Source organism: Oncorhynchus nerka, linkage group LG21, assembly GCF_034236695.1.
Source record: "Oncorhynchus nerka isolate Pitt River linkage group LG21, Oner_Uvic_2.0, whole genome shotgun sequence".
Lineage (NCBI taxonomy): Eukaryota > Metazoa > Chordata > Actinopteri > Salmoniformes > Salmonidae > Oncorhynchus > Oncorhynchus nerka.
The window spans coordinates 7,190,552-7,206,440 of NC_088416.1; the positions used below are offsets into that span (position 1 = coordinate 7,190,552).

The following is a 15,889-nucleotide window of genomic DNA, read 5'->3' on the forward strand; positions in this document are numbered from 1 at the left end:
ACTATCAATATAGCATTACATTTTGGCGATGCTAATATTGGATGGCAACTGAGACAACCTTGTTCAATTTGTGTCCCGAGGCAAAACCATTTGATAACCACTGCTTTACCTAAACTAAGTTTAATATGGAATTTGAAACACCATGTTTAACTTGAATTAATTCAGCTTTTTCTTTGGTGATTAGCCAACAAGGAAGAACCCTTGAATTCTGTCTATTTAGATTTAAAATAGTCCATCTATCATTGGAGTTGTCTTTTGTCATCTCTTGAAGGTTGTTGTAGAATCAGCTCCACCCACCTGTACAGTGACATTCTAAGAAAGAGACATCTCCACAGTATTTACTGCACAACAAAATATATTTTAATGAATTCACATGTCACAGTTTGAAACACAAATATATTTTGATATATAAAATAAAAAGATCCAGTACCCTCCATTTGTCTCAGAATAAGGCATGCAGTCTCCATACAGCTTTGGACATGTAAAGCTACAGGTCATGTTACAGTAGGACTCACAGAGACATTCAGTCACAAGTACACACAGAAGCGCTCGGAGTAGCCACTCTTATCTTGGGGCCCATGAACATTTATTCTTTGTGTACACAATGCGTAGGTATAGGTGGGATTGAACACAAAACACAACACCTAAAGTATAGTAGTAATTCACATTTATGTAGCAACAAGGTAGAACACTTTAACTGGAGGGGGGGGGGGGGTGTATGTACTGTAGGTGGTATGTAAAATTATGACTTTTTACAGCCGTGACTCTTGCTTTCCACCCTATAAGCACAGAGGCCTTTTTGGAAAAGATATCTAAAGAGTGTAATCACTATAAAGGAGTTGTTAGTTTCATTCATTGGATCAAATGTTCACTGGTTCAATTGAGAGTTCCACCAAAATACTACTACTCTTGTAACTCGCATATCCAGGAGGAAAGTACAGAAAACTTTTTGGTTTAGTGCAAAATCCAACTTTTGTTATGCAATACACACATTTTGCACTATATTTATCAGATACTTAAGACAACAAGCTATGGAGGAAAATGTACAAACATTCTAAATAAATAAAGGTGAAATATTCTAGTATTTTTAATTCCCTATGCATGCGGACATGTTTCCGGCTGTGAGAGTGGCTAGGTGGGGCAGAGGTGGAGTCACGGCTGCCGGGTCGGGGCTATGGGGAGATGGAGAGAAGGGCTGTGCGGTGGGTGGAAGAAAAGTTGGAGTAGCAGGGCGTTGACAAGGTGACGAGAGGGGCGGCTCATTACGCTTGCAGCGCCTCTTGTTCTCTCTGGCGACAGCCCACGGCTGTGATGAGGGCTGCACCCTTGCCGCTCCCATCCTCAGACAACAGGAAGTTGACGTTACACTTGGGGGCGAGCTCCTTCACTGTCTGGTGGAAGATCCGGGAAAAGCTGGAGAGACAGGGAGACAGGCACACATAGTCAGACGAGTATAAGGATAGTTGTCTCTCATAGGACATATCACTGAATTGATGCGGATTCATTACAGTTGTACTCAGAGTTCTATTTCTATGATATCTAAGTAGACAAGATGTAGCAGATGTGAAATGTCCTTATCCTCCGACACTAATATCACACGTCATTATGGATATGCTTTTAATTTCCACCATTTAACATTTAAAGGAAGCTTTGGATTTAGTTTGCTATGAGCTAACACTGGCTCTCCTTTTTTCCATCTCCTTTCCTCTCTCTCTAATCCTCCATCACTCACTGTGGGTGCAGTTTGTAGAGTGTTCCGTCCACCCCCACAGTGACGTCCAGGTGGTCCAGCGCTCTGTTCTCGCGAATCTTGTCCACCACGCCGGCCATTCCGGCTCCGCAGATCTGAGCCGCACGGCGGGACACGGTGCTGCATACCTCCTTGACGATGATACTGTCGTCACATGTGCTGTCCAGACCCAGTTGCTGTAGGATGGCCCTGACCTGCAGCAAAGCCAGGCGATCGCTGGGGAAAGAAAGAGTTAAAGGTCAATCAAGAGCCATTGGGTCACTGGATACTGAATAGTTACTTGTGCATACAGGTAGGCCTAATATTGGTTACAGTCTCATAAAGGTGTCTGTATCATATTCTTATGTGTTTGTAACAATGTAGATGCCATTGTTGTGAACAATTTGTAATTGTATTAAGTGTTGGTTCTCAACAGCGTAGATAATCTCTGTACATCCCAAATTACAACAGGATAGTTATGCACACCCCCAGGCACATATCCTTAGTTAACAGGGTCAAATTTAAGTACAGCGAGATATTTTTTAGTTTAATCACATTCCCTACCTCTCTATCTGGGACAGGAACTTGGTCTCAAAGATGCCTCTGGTCTTCAGCGTCTCAGAGATCTTTCCACGGAACAGGAAGCCGCGCTTGGTCAGGTCAATCAGGATGTTCCTCACAATTTCTCCCAGGTACATGCCGCTACACATCTTCTCATACCTGAGACATGGAGTGAAACATACCCAAAGTTTGAGGCATATAACTTAGTTATTTACTTAGGCCCATCTCTCCTCAGGGAGCTTAGTACAGTAGGCCATCTATGACTCTTAGTCTAACATACCAAGAATCAAAACCAAGCACCATTTTATTATGGATAACATTAAAGTATTTTAGAGTCAAGGATTCTGGTTCAAATAAAGTACAGATGCATACTCAGGCCATTAACAAAACACTTAGGCCAAAAAAACACATTTCAACCTATCCTGTGCTCAGAGAGCCATTTACTAGTTTGACTGTTAATTTGTCACCTCTGTTTGCCCTCGTTGAGTGAGTTCTCGTCCACGGCGCGGTCATACTGCGTCCTGATATCGTCCAGGCACCCGTTGTCCCCGAAGGCACCCCACTCCATGTTGACGCACATGCGTCCCTCATTCCCCTCCACCGTCTCTATGTTCCTCATCTCCTCCATGTAACACGCATTACTGCCCGTCCCTGTTAGAATGAACGTGACATCCCAGGTCTTAGGTCTATAATGCACATGACATCCCAGGTCTATAAATCTGTATAGTATTACATGTAATGCGGATATACTACTTATTACAATGTACATTACAGTAAATTATATACAATTTGGTATGAAAGTTTTAACCATTAGCTTTGTATCCAATTTCATCAACTTATTTTGCAATTGATAGAAAAAACGATTTTGTACTGTAAGTGTTGATTAAATTAAGTAGTGGCCTGTATACCTGCAATAAGTCCAACCTCACAGGTGGGCTCTTCATATGCACATGTCATCATTGTTCCAACAGTGTCGTTCACCACAGCTACCACATCCAGGTCAAACTCCTACACATACACACAACACACAAACAACATTATGAGTTGAACAGTACATTTGAGTGAGTTGAACTTTTCATTTTCTGCTTCACCCAATGCTTTAAATAGTAACCTCATTCGTCACCTTAATTTACATTTACATTTACATTTAAGTCATTTAGCAGACGCTCTTATCCAGAGCGACTTACAAATTGGTGCGTTCACCTTAAGACATCCAGTGGAACAGCCACTTTACAATAGTGCATCTAAATCTTTTAAGGGGGGTGAGAAGGATTACTTTATCCTATCCTAGGTATTCCTGAAAGAGGTGGGTAATTTACTGTCACAACCAGAAAACAAACCTCAATTTAGAGTCATGCATCATGTCATAAAGCAAAAAACAAGAACACACAAACTGTAAATTGATTGAGTACATTTCAAATATTATTTTCAGTGTCGTTGTGTACAAATGGTTGTTTTTCAACGAATGAACCACTTTTCTCCCCTGGAAATGTTAGTGAATAGCTAGTTCAACTGAAAGATGATATCAGACATGGCAACCTTTCAAATAGCACTTTAACAATGCAACCCACTGACCCTCCACACACTCATTATTATGCAGAAGCTCAGACAGGAGACAGACAGGCATACACACACACACACACACACACACACACACACACACACACACACACACACACACACACAATTAACAAAGAGATATCATATTCCCATTCCCATTTGTAAAGATCCTGATTTTTTGTTGCTGCTAGAACTATAAACTCGCAATTCGGGTCACAAAAATGGTCACGACAAACACTCAAGTTAATTTGACATATACTTTGCCTGTAAAGATTTACAGTCATTTTTGCATTCTTGTTTATTACAATTTTCTCATGTTAATAACATGCTATTTAAACAATATCCACACCTCTGCATTGCGGTAGTCTCAGAAATTCAACCCTAGGCAATGCAGTGACTAGGGACTGGTTTCAGTAATGGACTCTTATGTTATAGATGAACTAGTTCACTACTAGGTCAGGGCTAGGTCACTACGTCGATAAAAAAAATGCAATTATCTTGGCTCTACCACAAATCACGAGGCAGTCAAGCCAGAATGTCGCGATTCAAAACCAAAGCTTGCAGGGAAAACTTTTGCAGTTGTTTTAGTTAAGGTAGTTGATGCAAAATAGCCACTTGCGAAATGCACTCCTAAAAAATAACCGAAGTGATCTCCATCTTGCTAGCTAATATTTAGTATTTTATTGAAGCCGATAAAGTAGTGACCTAGGTAGTGACGTACTTCCTCTATGCCAAAATAGTCCATCATTGAACCAGGCTCTAGTCACTGTGTTGCCCAGGGACAGGTTTTCGAGACTGGCATTGCAGTTCCGTTTTACCTGTTTTGTTTTTTTCCTGAATGAATTTACTCATTGACATTCAACTAATACTTACTCCATCCTCCATCTAAAAGGGTGAAATTGATAAAAAAAAGATACTGAGAAACATGTTGGTGTGTGATTTGGGCTGAGAACCCCTCAGAACAACAAGTCCAGAATGACTGAAGCACATTGAGTAAAACTGAATTTTTGCAGCACTGCTGAAAGTTGCCAATGGAGACATAGCATATGCTACTAGAATATGCCCCTAATGATAACTTAGGGTGATATGCTATTGTTTTAAAAATATATTGTTGTCTGGCATTTTGCATTGTTTAATAAATGTATACATTATTACCTGGGATGGTATCAGTATCTCCAACCGCATAGAGTGATTTATTGTTTATAAATGGTGTTATGAATGAGATCAACCATTACGTGGGCTGTTAATGTTGATGGTGACTGAGACAGTGCATGAGTGTAATGAGAGTTACACACAGTATTGCCAATTTAGCGATTTTGTTGCTAGATTTAGCGAGTTTTCAGACCACTCCAGTGACTTTTATTTGGGTAAAAGGGCCTAGCAACAAATTCAGCTACTTTTCAGGCTGCCTTTGGGGAGTTTTGCCACCAAGGGTTTCTATGGTTTTGATAGCATTTAGCGACTTTTCCCACTCAAACTTTTCTTCCGCAAACTATGGGAGAAGCTGTCTGTGCAAGAAAAGTCACTGCAATGGTGCACACACAGGCAGAGAAGCACAAGGGAAGGGGGTGTGAGGTGGGAGAGGTGGCGAAAATGCTATGTCGGGGACTGCAACTGTGCAGGGCAAATTGGTGCTGTGACTCGTCATGGCAACGGCAAAATGTCATTTGGCGACTTCTAGCGACAAATCAATGAGCCAGTAGTGATTCTCACTGAAACATTGTTGGCAACTGGTTCCACACCAGTTATTTGATTCTACTCTATGGAGTTATATTGTGGGGAGGTGTTACATATTATCACAGTGGTGTGAAATAAGGCGTGGTGTCCAACCTCACCTCTTTCCTCTTGATGCCCTCCCGGAGAAGCTCCACCACGTCTTCACCCTCACAGTCTGTGCATTTGAAGCCTTTGGTCCAGTTCACAAGGATACCCTGAAAAACAGAAAAGGCACTTTTTGGTTACACTACAACCACCTAGAGCTGGACGATATGGCCAATAATCAATTTTGCGATAAAGTATGTTAATTTATGCAATAACGCTAAATAGAACAATACGTTTATAACAATGCACACCACAGTTATTTTTTATTACACTTTAAACAAAAACAAAGATTTATTGTTGTAGCCATCAAATGTCCCATTAACAATCACCCATATTAGCAAACTTATTTAATTTCAAACTTCACATTTCTCTAGTATAGGCTACTTATCTATTTAATGATATCAGCAAAATACCTTTAATAAGTGGTCGGTTTCAATAATTTTCGGTTTATCGTCCCAGCTCTACGATCACCATAATACATTAACTTGATATTCGGTGCATCCACATATTTTATAGTTATAGCAGACATGACTGTCACTCTGAGAACGATCAATGAAATATACTGTGAAATGCGAATGTTGATCATAATTAGAGTGATTCCATTTTTGGAGGATCATGCATAACAGGATATATTTTGGGTTCCCATCCAGGGTAGATGTTAGCCAGCAGATAAACTACTCACCGCATCCAGGCTCTTCTGGTGGCAGGGGAAGGAAAAGGTGAAGCCCAGAGGCAGACGGGCGCTCTTCATGCCCATGTAGTCCAGGAAGTCAGAGATGCAGTACACAATGTGGTCAAAGAGCTGGAGGAAACGGTGGAAATAACGTCTTTAATCATACGCTGACTGCATTCATTAATTCATAAATTATGAGTTTAATGATTAATTGGCTTGATGATGTGCTGACTGTATTTCAGTGCAGACAGAAATAAATTAGACTCAATTTATGGATGGAGAAATTACTGAAGTACGTATCTGGACATTTGAAAATGGATGATTCATAGTTCATGAATTGAGACCTAATCTAATGGCGTTTGGCTAATGACATTTAGTATTTTGAGCCATTGCTGTACCTCCTCTCCCGTACCCTGCATGACCTCGATGGGAATGGCGTAGATTTTGTTGTGCATCTCCACTGTACGCCTTTTCCCACTACGGATCTTAACCAGCAGCACCCGGAAGTTTGTCCCTCCCAGATCCAGAGCCAGGAAATCCCCATTTTCTGTAACACGAGGGCTGGCTAATTAGATAATGATATTACAATACCATACAAACTACCACTATTTCCATAAGATATTCTCATGCTTCAAATGTTGATCCTCATAGATTATACACACGTTCAAAAAGTAGACCAATTATGAAAGCACTGAAGCTTTTAAACTTTTTTGGGGGTCAGTCCCATTTTATTCCCTAACAGTTGAACAAGGGATTCCTCCATGGAGGTGTAATTTATTTCCTGAATCGGCTACATTTCAGATGGAACTGATTCAGATGGAACTGATTCCCGCCAACTCTGAATAGTGGTGATAAGATATATATCCTTCCTGCTATCCATCCATCCATCCTTCCACAACCCCTCCTGTCGGTCACCTGTTCCGTCAGGCGTGCTGCGCACGTAGGTGGGCAGCATCTTGACGGTGGCCGAGTCGTGAGTCTTTTTCCCCAGGCCGTTCTCGATCTCCGTCCTCATCCTTTTCTTCACCTCCAGCAGCTGGGCTTTGCTCAGACGGAACTCAGCCAGTGTCTGGGCGATCTGGCGCGTCTGGTCAGCCAGACGGTACGCCACCGCCGTCACCATGGCAGCACCCTTAGCACTTCCGCTCTCGGACAGCAGGAAACGGACGTCAGAGTCGGGCACCAAACGCCGCACCGTCTTGTGGAGACGCCGGGCATATCTGCAGAGAGAGGAGAAGGGCGGATGGATGGAAGAGATTACAAACTGTTTGGATTTCTGTATCGAAGCCTAGTACTCGGGGAAATGTCAATCTTGATTAGTTATTGCGTCATCACTTGTGGTAGAGACCAGCATATTTTTTGACACCTGTGGCTATTTTGAAATTTCTTCCTGTTCTCTTATTGTGTTCTTGCACAGAGGAGGTCCTATCGACCTCCAGTAGGATTGAGTACTCACTGAGGGTGCATCTTGTACATCGACCCATCAATGCCCACAGTGGTGCGCAGGCGGGCGACTCCCTTGTTGTCCTTCAGCCGAGTAAGGATACCTCCCAGTGTAGCTGCGATGAGGTTCGCAGAGCGGAAGGATACGATGGTGCACACGTGTTGCACGGCAACACAGTCCTCTTGAGAAGGCTCCACACCAAGCCTCGTTAGAATCTCTTTGCATTTGGTCAGGCCTTCCTTGCTCCTGTAATGGGGAGAGAGAGGTCAATGGCAAGTATTTATGTAGTGCTTGAGCTCTACAACTCACTTAGCCTCAAATAACTTTTCATTGTATGTAATGGAGGTCATATAGTCCACAAAAACAATGGAGTTGTGTATATTTTCCTTTTAAGAAACTGTCCATGGTTGACCTCTTACTTCTCAATGGCTGAAACATGCTTAGTTTCGATCTTCCCTTTTGTCAGAAGTTCGGGGGTTATCCGACCCTCGAACAGCAGTCCCTCCTTGGCCATCTTGACCAGGATGAGGCGGACCAGCTCTCCCATGAACATCCCGCTGGCCATCTTCTCAAACCTTCCCAGACAAAGACACAACAGAGACACTGTCAGTTGATTTTTAGGGCTTGTAAACAAATACACAGCTTTACGTTCTCTGAGGATTTATTGTTATGTAACACGACTCTTCCTGGAGATTTTGTAAATACCGGCTTGGGTTAAACAATGGCTACAATGTTTTCTGTTTTATCTTGGCGGTGAGGGTGGCAAGCCCCTGGCCTGGAGCCCTATATATTTATCACTTGTAGTGCAAAAAGTGACTGATTCAATGGAAGTATAACTGACAAATTGCACTGGAATTAGCTTTAGGTTATAACTCCGTTATAGCAACAACCATAAACACATATTCCACATAGCAGTCCTGAGTACAATGCAGGCCCTGCAGTCTTGACTTACAGCTGTTTCCCAGGGTTGAGGGAGCCTCGGTCGATCTCCCGGTCAAACTCTGTACGGAGGTCCTCCAGGGACCCGTCGTCCCCGAACGCCCCCCACTCTGTGTTGATACACATCCTGCCCTCGTCTCCCTCCACCATGTCAATGTGCCGCAGCTCCTCCATATAGCAGGCATTAGTACCAGTACCTGAAAGTACACCCAGCCTAGTAAATAACCTGTCTGGAGCACTACGGCAAGCCACAGGAGAATACTGTTCCACAAAATCGACATCTGCTTAATTTTCATTAGAGCTGTGCCCCTCTGTGTAGACTTTAGAATTAACATGAGTCTACAAAGCCACGGCCATTCTTTGCCATTGGCAAGCTGAACATTTATTTTACCACCTTTTATCAATAACCCTTTTGTGCAATAATTGTATTGAATGTTGTGTATCCTCACCTATGATGATGCCAACTTCACATCGTTGATCGTCGAACCCACAGGTCATCATCGTTCCGGTTGTGTCATTGACCACTGCCATGATGTCAGCTTCATAGTCCTGACAAATACAATATGTTTTCTAAATCTCTTCTAGTGGCACACGTGGTAATTCAATTATTGTTAAGAAATAAGAAAGCTCACCCCTCGTTTCTTGATGGCCTTGTTCAGAAGCTTCACGACATCCATGCCTTCTACACCACTCACTTTGAACTTCTTTGTCCAAGTCACTAAGACGGCCTGTAATAGACAGCACTTTCTTTAATAAATCTGTCCTATGACCACCTAGTGCTAGTCTTAGGTAGTCTTAGGTAGTCTTAGCTAGTCTTGGCTAGTGTTGGCTAGTGCTGGTTAGTGCTGGCTAGTGTTGGCTAGTGTTGGCTAGTGTTAGCTAGTGTTGGCTTTGTGGACATTATTTTTTATTACATTATTTTTTTTATTAGGATTTTGTCCCCCCAGGCAGGTACCACCCCCACAGTTATTTACTCTACAACAGAACTGTACAAACTCAAACCCTAAAAGTTGTCTTATACTTATACTAAATATATTATAATGCCATTTATTATGGTTTCTCAACATCTCAAATAAAGCATTAAAACATTATAAATGCATACATTATTGGAACCTCTTACCTCGTCCAGTTTAGTTTGTGCACATGGGAAGGAGAATGTGAATCCTACAGGGAGTTTTTTATCCTTGATCTTTTGTTTCTCCATGAAGTCACCAAGGCATTCTGCGACATGGTCAAAGAGCTACAGACATAAAAATATCTTGCATTGAGGAGTGAGACAGAAGCACGTAGTTATACAATTACACATAATAACAGTAGCAGCAAGGCAACCATATTGGCTTATCAAACACTTAATTAACAATTAAACTGGTTTGAATTGGTGAATCATCCCCATATTATTACTTACCCTCTTGTTCTTTTGCACCCCAGTTTCTCTACTCTACTTATCACTCCATTATTACTGCTAAATTGTAATTATTTTTGCCTCTATGGCCTATTTATTGCCTGCCTCCCTACTCTTCTACATTTGCACACACTGTACATAGATTTTTCTATTTTTCTTTATTTTGTGTTATTGACTGTACGTTTGTTTATGTGTAGCTCTGTGTTATTGTTTTTGTCGCACTGCTTTGCTTTATCTTGGCCAGGGCGCAGTTGTAAATGAGAACTTGTTCTCAACTGGCCTACCCGGTTAAATAAAGGTGAAAAAATAAAAAATCATGATGGTGGCCAGCAGTTCTTCAAGTCAGTCCTCTACTACGACTACTCTGTAGGCCTATCGGTTACAGCATGGAATGTTTTTTGTTTCAACCAATCACAATTGATCTCTCCCGTTACAGAATTGTTGTGGGTATCACGTTACTGTTGCCAACTGCCCTCTCGGGGAGTTTCAACAGTCAACAGAGGTCAACAGTGTTGTGATGGGGGTCTTGATGTCACATCCACTTCATAGGACAAACAGATCCATACAACAATATTGAGTGACTGCTTTTATACAAAGTGATCCTTGTTGTTGAGAACCTCTGATGTGAGTGAATGAGACTATAGGCGATGGTCTGGGAGTGTTTGGGGAGTTTTGAGGATTTTTTGTTGTGTTTTCGTGTGTTTTGTTTTGTTTTTGAGTGTGTTTTGTGGTGTTGTTGACCTGCGTCCCACTCCCATGGATAATGTCCTCAGGGGTCTCGTAGACCAGGCTTTCCATCTGAACCGGCTGCTTCTTGTCTTGTGTCACCTTCACACGCAGGATACGGAAGTTGGAGCCACCCAGATCCAGAGCTAAGAAATCCCCCTTTTCTGTCAGATTGTAGAAAATAAAATAAAAACGCTGAAAAAAATACAACATTAACTATTTTCTAGTGTCTTTCAAACAGTGTGTTACTAACTACAAAATTCATTTTAGGTGAACTGAATTGATTGCCTGACAGGTGCTATATATCAGGATTATATGTCATTATAGGAAGGGAGACAAAATCATACTATGTCCTCAAAAGGTAAAGCAAGGCCTGTTTATATTGATTGTATAGATCAGGCACCAAGCTGATCTAATTACATTACATCTGTCTGGTGTTGACCACAGAGCATTATCACAATCTGTTCCCTTGACCTGTCTGGTATGAAATGTCACTGAGCTGTATTGGATGGAGGTGTGTCTGATGGCCTACAGACTAGAGGATGACTCCATTTGTAGTTGCCATTAAAGCAAAGTAGAATTCTATCCTCAGGCTAACTAGGTAATGTTCTGTTATAACACTGTTATAGAGTGCTGCTGTTCCATCTAGTTTGTAGTTTACAGTAAAGGGCCAGCAGTTAAAAGCATTCTCCACTGTTGATATTCATTGTGCCTTACTCTGTAAAGAAACCATCACAGAAAATATATTACTTGTGTTGCTTGGCCTGTGTAACTAAGTAAATTGTTGATAATACTTTTACACACATCTCACATACTTGATACATATCATTTGTCAGCTGTCACCATAGTCTCAACTTTGAACTTTGACTGAATCCCCCTTCCCGGACCCCCTCATGTCCAGTGGCTGAAAACGATGGCTATTTATAACATGCGAGATAACAGGGAACTGCTCAAGGCAGAATGGCTTTATGAAACAACCCCTCTGCAAGGATAGCCTTGTTGGGCCTTGGCATTTACTGTCCATAGGCCACTCTGTTTACAAACAAAGATAGGCCACCCTGGTCTATGCATAGGTTGGATGTTTGGAGTTAACCTCTTGACAATGTCCTCTACTCTCAGCAGTGGCCTCTACAATCAGCAGTCGGCTCTACTATCAGTGGCCTCTACTATTAGCAAGTTCAAAATAGCTTTCTAACATTTTATTATCAGGCAACATTTTACGTATAGTATTTCCCCTCCCCTTCTCCAAAGTAATAACTTTATGCCTGTTGACATTCAACATTACATTTGTTAATGTAACCCAATACTCTAGTTATTAATTTACGAGGGCTGGGCATTTTAACTGATGTTGAAAGGCAATCAGCAGTAAACAAACAAGGAAACAGACAGTGAACTCATCTCCTCCTTTTTAATGTCTTAAACTATAAATCTTACCTGTAACTTTAAACTAAACTACAACATATACATTTTATATACTATAAACTGAAAAAAATCACTCCAACTGTCCCCAATAAACCCAACTACCCTAACGGTAGACCCCTGCATCATTTTGCATGAGCTCAGTGTCTCTGTATCTAGCAGTTGAATGATCAGCGTCAGCGATATTAAATGTTATCATGCACTGCTATAGCACAGCTAATTATACTTATACTGACAGCCCATAGACACTCTAGTGGCCACAGAGAGCACTGCTTTGCTCCTGGGCTCACAACAATGGCGCTAGGTGGCCATATGACCTGCCAAGTTCAAATACAGGGGAAACACAGTACACACAAAAAGCCTAATGTCACAGAATGGCACTGGACATTTAAAACAACTCAGCACATTTTTGCAGGACAGATAAAGCTGGGAGTGTAGTGTGTGCTTTAAAGTGCTTACAGTATAAACACTATTTTCTATGTAGAGTTAAAGGTCCAATAGTGGTAATTTGGTGCTTTACTGTAGAAGTAACCTGAAAGGACATGCCAGTAGATATGCAAGCTGCAGGTCAAAATGGGATCCATGCCATTATCCTATGATTATGAATGTATAGGTTTTTTTGTTATGCAGAGAGGCAGCTAACATCAATAGTGTGGATTATTTCCAATGTGTATATTGCTGTACTTTAAGAGATTGAACAGGATAATCACGTTCCAATTTGTAACATATTACATTAATTTTAATTCGTAACATATCATCCGAATTGCAGGAAAATTATATAATAATTTTGTAACATATTATACGAAATAGATGACTTTGTGCATAATTTTCAGGGACCTGTTTTGGCTTGTGAACCAACTGAGCCACACAGAACCACTATTGTATTGAAGTTTACTCTGTATTAACTTGACACTTTACCTGATCCATCAGGGATGGACCTGACAAAGGTGGGCAGCATCTTGACGGTCGCGGTGGTGTTGGTGTCGCGGCCCAGCCCGTTCTCCAGCTCCCGCCGGAACCGACACTTGATGTCATGCAGCGTCTCGTCAGAGAAACGCATGGAGTAAAGGTACTTGTCGATCTATAGACCACCACAGGAAAGAATGGATACAATATGTTATGATGATATGTCATCATGATACAGTATATACAAGGATTAGGGTCATGAGTTTTTACTGACCCTATTATGTATCGTTATGATACTGTATATTACTCAACCAATGATGGAGTGCAGGTACTTAGCAATATGAAGACAGACAGACATTACAAGTTGTTATATTATTCCAGAGTGCAATGGAACACAATCCACAGGGAACAACTGGATAGGATCCACAGATTATTATATAATCTCTTGCAGTGGCATTAGTATTCACCAGTCGCTATGGGGCTCCAAAAAGAAGAGCTGAGCTGAACAATATTACTGCTGTAGAGCCGATAGCTGGAGAATGATTGTCCTGAAATAAATAGCGTTGTGCAGCCTTCACATAGAGACGAGTATGTGTGTGGCAATAGTAATTTAGTAGTAGTAGGCTACAAATATTATGTAATGCATGCTATCAGAGACCATCTGTTTTCATCACAATGATAAATACTAGTACAATTTTGGTACAATGTTTTATCATTAAGATATATTAGAATTCATTATGAGAATATTAAATTAAGTATAGTAGTAGTATAATATACTGTCATAATAATTTACGTCATAAAATATTTTGCTGAATCAGCTCTCGTACTGGTCTTAATCAGAATTGTGATGGTTAACTGGGTTTATTACCAGGGGCCTGAACATTTTCACTGCCGTGGTGAATCACACATTAGCTAGCTACAGTACTAGGGGCACGTGCACATGCTGCACTACACGTCACGCATGACATCACAAATCCTATCCCACACTCCGTCAGAGAATGAGCCAATCTGTCTTTACTCAGTCTCTATGGGATGTCACACAGGTCAAGTCAAAACCAATGGATTTATTAATGTATAATGTGTGTCCTGAGACAACTAGATGCTGTCTCTGATGCTTGTCTGACATCTACATGTCGTGCCTTGTTTCTGTTCTGAAGTCAACATCTGTCTATCACTAACGGGCATGTTCCCTCCTATCCACAGGAATGAGCGAGGGAATTGATTTGGTTACAGGCCTAGTGTCAGGGGGGCAGGATGGTGAGGCAAGGTGTGGTTTGGCACTTTAACCATTTCCATGACGATGGAGAGGGAGAGACCGAGAGAGGAGTCAGAGAGAGAGAGAGAGAGAAGGGGGAAGGAGAGAGGAAGTGCTCACGGTTTCCTTCCCAGCAGCCCCTAGCTCACAGACACCTGTCTGCTTCAGACGCCCTGGCAACAGATGCCCCGGAAACGCTCCTTAGCGATGAGAGGGGGGCTAGCATGCACTGCATCACGACCACCACCAGCTAGCCCACCCAGCTGGCACATCCTAATCTCAAGGACACACACTGCATTTATTACAAACTGCACACTCCTGTTCCAATACTTACTCTAGACAAGACTAACCACTCATCAAAATTAAATCAGATGTCCATCATGGCATCCCTCCCAAAGCTCCCAGCCTCATCAAACGCCCCAGAGGCATATTGATATGCATGGAGCATCAACCATCAACCGGTGACCATGGCTGTCAGTAGCATCTACACTTACAAAACTGACCAATTCTAGAGGGAAGAGTTCAGTAAAAGTGTTGTAGTCACTCACCTTCTTAACCTGGTCATCCTTCAGCTCAGTGAAGTAATATGCCAGAAGCTGTGCCGCTATCATCCTGCCTGCACGTATGCGAGGGCTGTCAGCGACTGACGGACAGAGGTGAGAGAAAAGGGAGGAAAGAACAACCGATATCCAAGCTCTCGTTTGTCCTTCACTGATCCCTTCTTTATCCTAATGTGAAGAAAAGCAGGCCTGAGCTGCCCTAGTCCCACTTGAAGAGAGTTGTGAGGTAAAAGTGCTAGTAAAACAGTGAAGAGGAAGAAGCTATGCCTGGGTTGCACACACACAGGCACACACACAGTGTCTTGTCTGTGTCTCAGTGCTGTGGTGCTAGTTTTCCTAGCTTCTCTCTGCTAGCTGCCTGGCTGTCGGTGAATGCAGTGGTGCACTGGAATGGTGGTCAGCTATGCCCTGCCCCCACTGTACACTCTGATTGGCTGAGCTGGGGCTGCTGGGGTAGGGGTATGGCAAGGGGAGGGTGGGCTGAGGACTTCACCTTCAGCTCAGCAAAGGAGGAGAGGAGCGGGGGATAGGAAGAGAGAGAGAGAGAGAGGTGGGAGGGAGGGAGATGGGGATTGCAAGAGAAATGGATAAGGGAGGAGGTGGAGGCTTAGTTGATACAGTATCCCACCCCTCTCCTCACAGCAGCAGAGAGAGAGAGATCGAAAGAGAGGGATAGAGAAAAAGGGGCACGTGACAGACATGCCGGCCGGGAGAGACGCCCGGCCGGCATGTCTCATGTTACCACAGCATCCAAGGGAGGACGTGCAAGTGGGAGGGCAGTCACATGATGATGTCATTCCTCTCTGCATCACCATCCTCATGCTGGGGCATCAGCTGGGTGAGTGGAGGTGACTGAAGGGCATCCTGACAGATAGCATCACAAACCAGCAGCTA

The 15,889-nt window shown here is 42.4% G+C and overlaps 1 protein-coding gene across 1 annotated transcript; it reads right to left on the reverse strand.

The window, feature by feature from the left end:
* Positions 1 to 337: 337 nt before the first annotated feature.
* Positions 338 to 15,388, reverse strand: LOC115103731 (hexokinase-1-like). Its single transcript, XM_029624624.2, has 18 exons — positions 14,984 to 15,388; positions 13,193 to 13,355; positions 10,871 to 11,019; positions 9,848 to 9,967; positions 9,360 to 9,455; positions 9,177 to 9,276; positions 8,741 to 8,924; positions 8,208 to 8,363; positions 7,801 to 8,034; positions 7,260 to 7,564; positions 6,743 to 6,891; positions 6,354 to 6,473; positions 5,686 to 5,781; positions 3,199 to 3,298; positions 2,758 to 2,941; positions 2,294 to 2,449; positions 1,733 to 1,966; positions 338 to 1,413 (listed from the first exon to the last, which is right to left on the reverse strand). The coding sequence occupies exons 1-18, from the start codon at positions 15,044 to 15,046 to the stop codon at positions 1,263 to 1,265; spliced, it is 2,760 nt and encodes a 919-aa protein (XP_029480484.1). The 5' UTR covers positions 15,047 to 15,388; the 3' UTR covers positions 338 to 1,262.
* Positions 15,389 to 15,889: the final 501 nt, after the last annotated feature.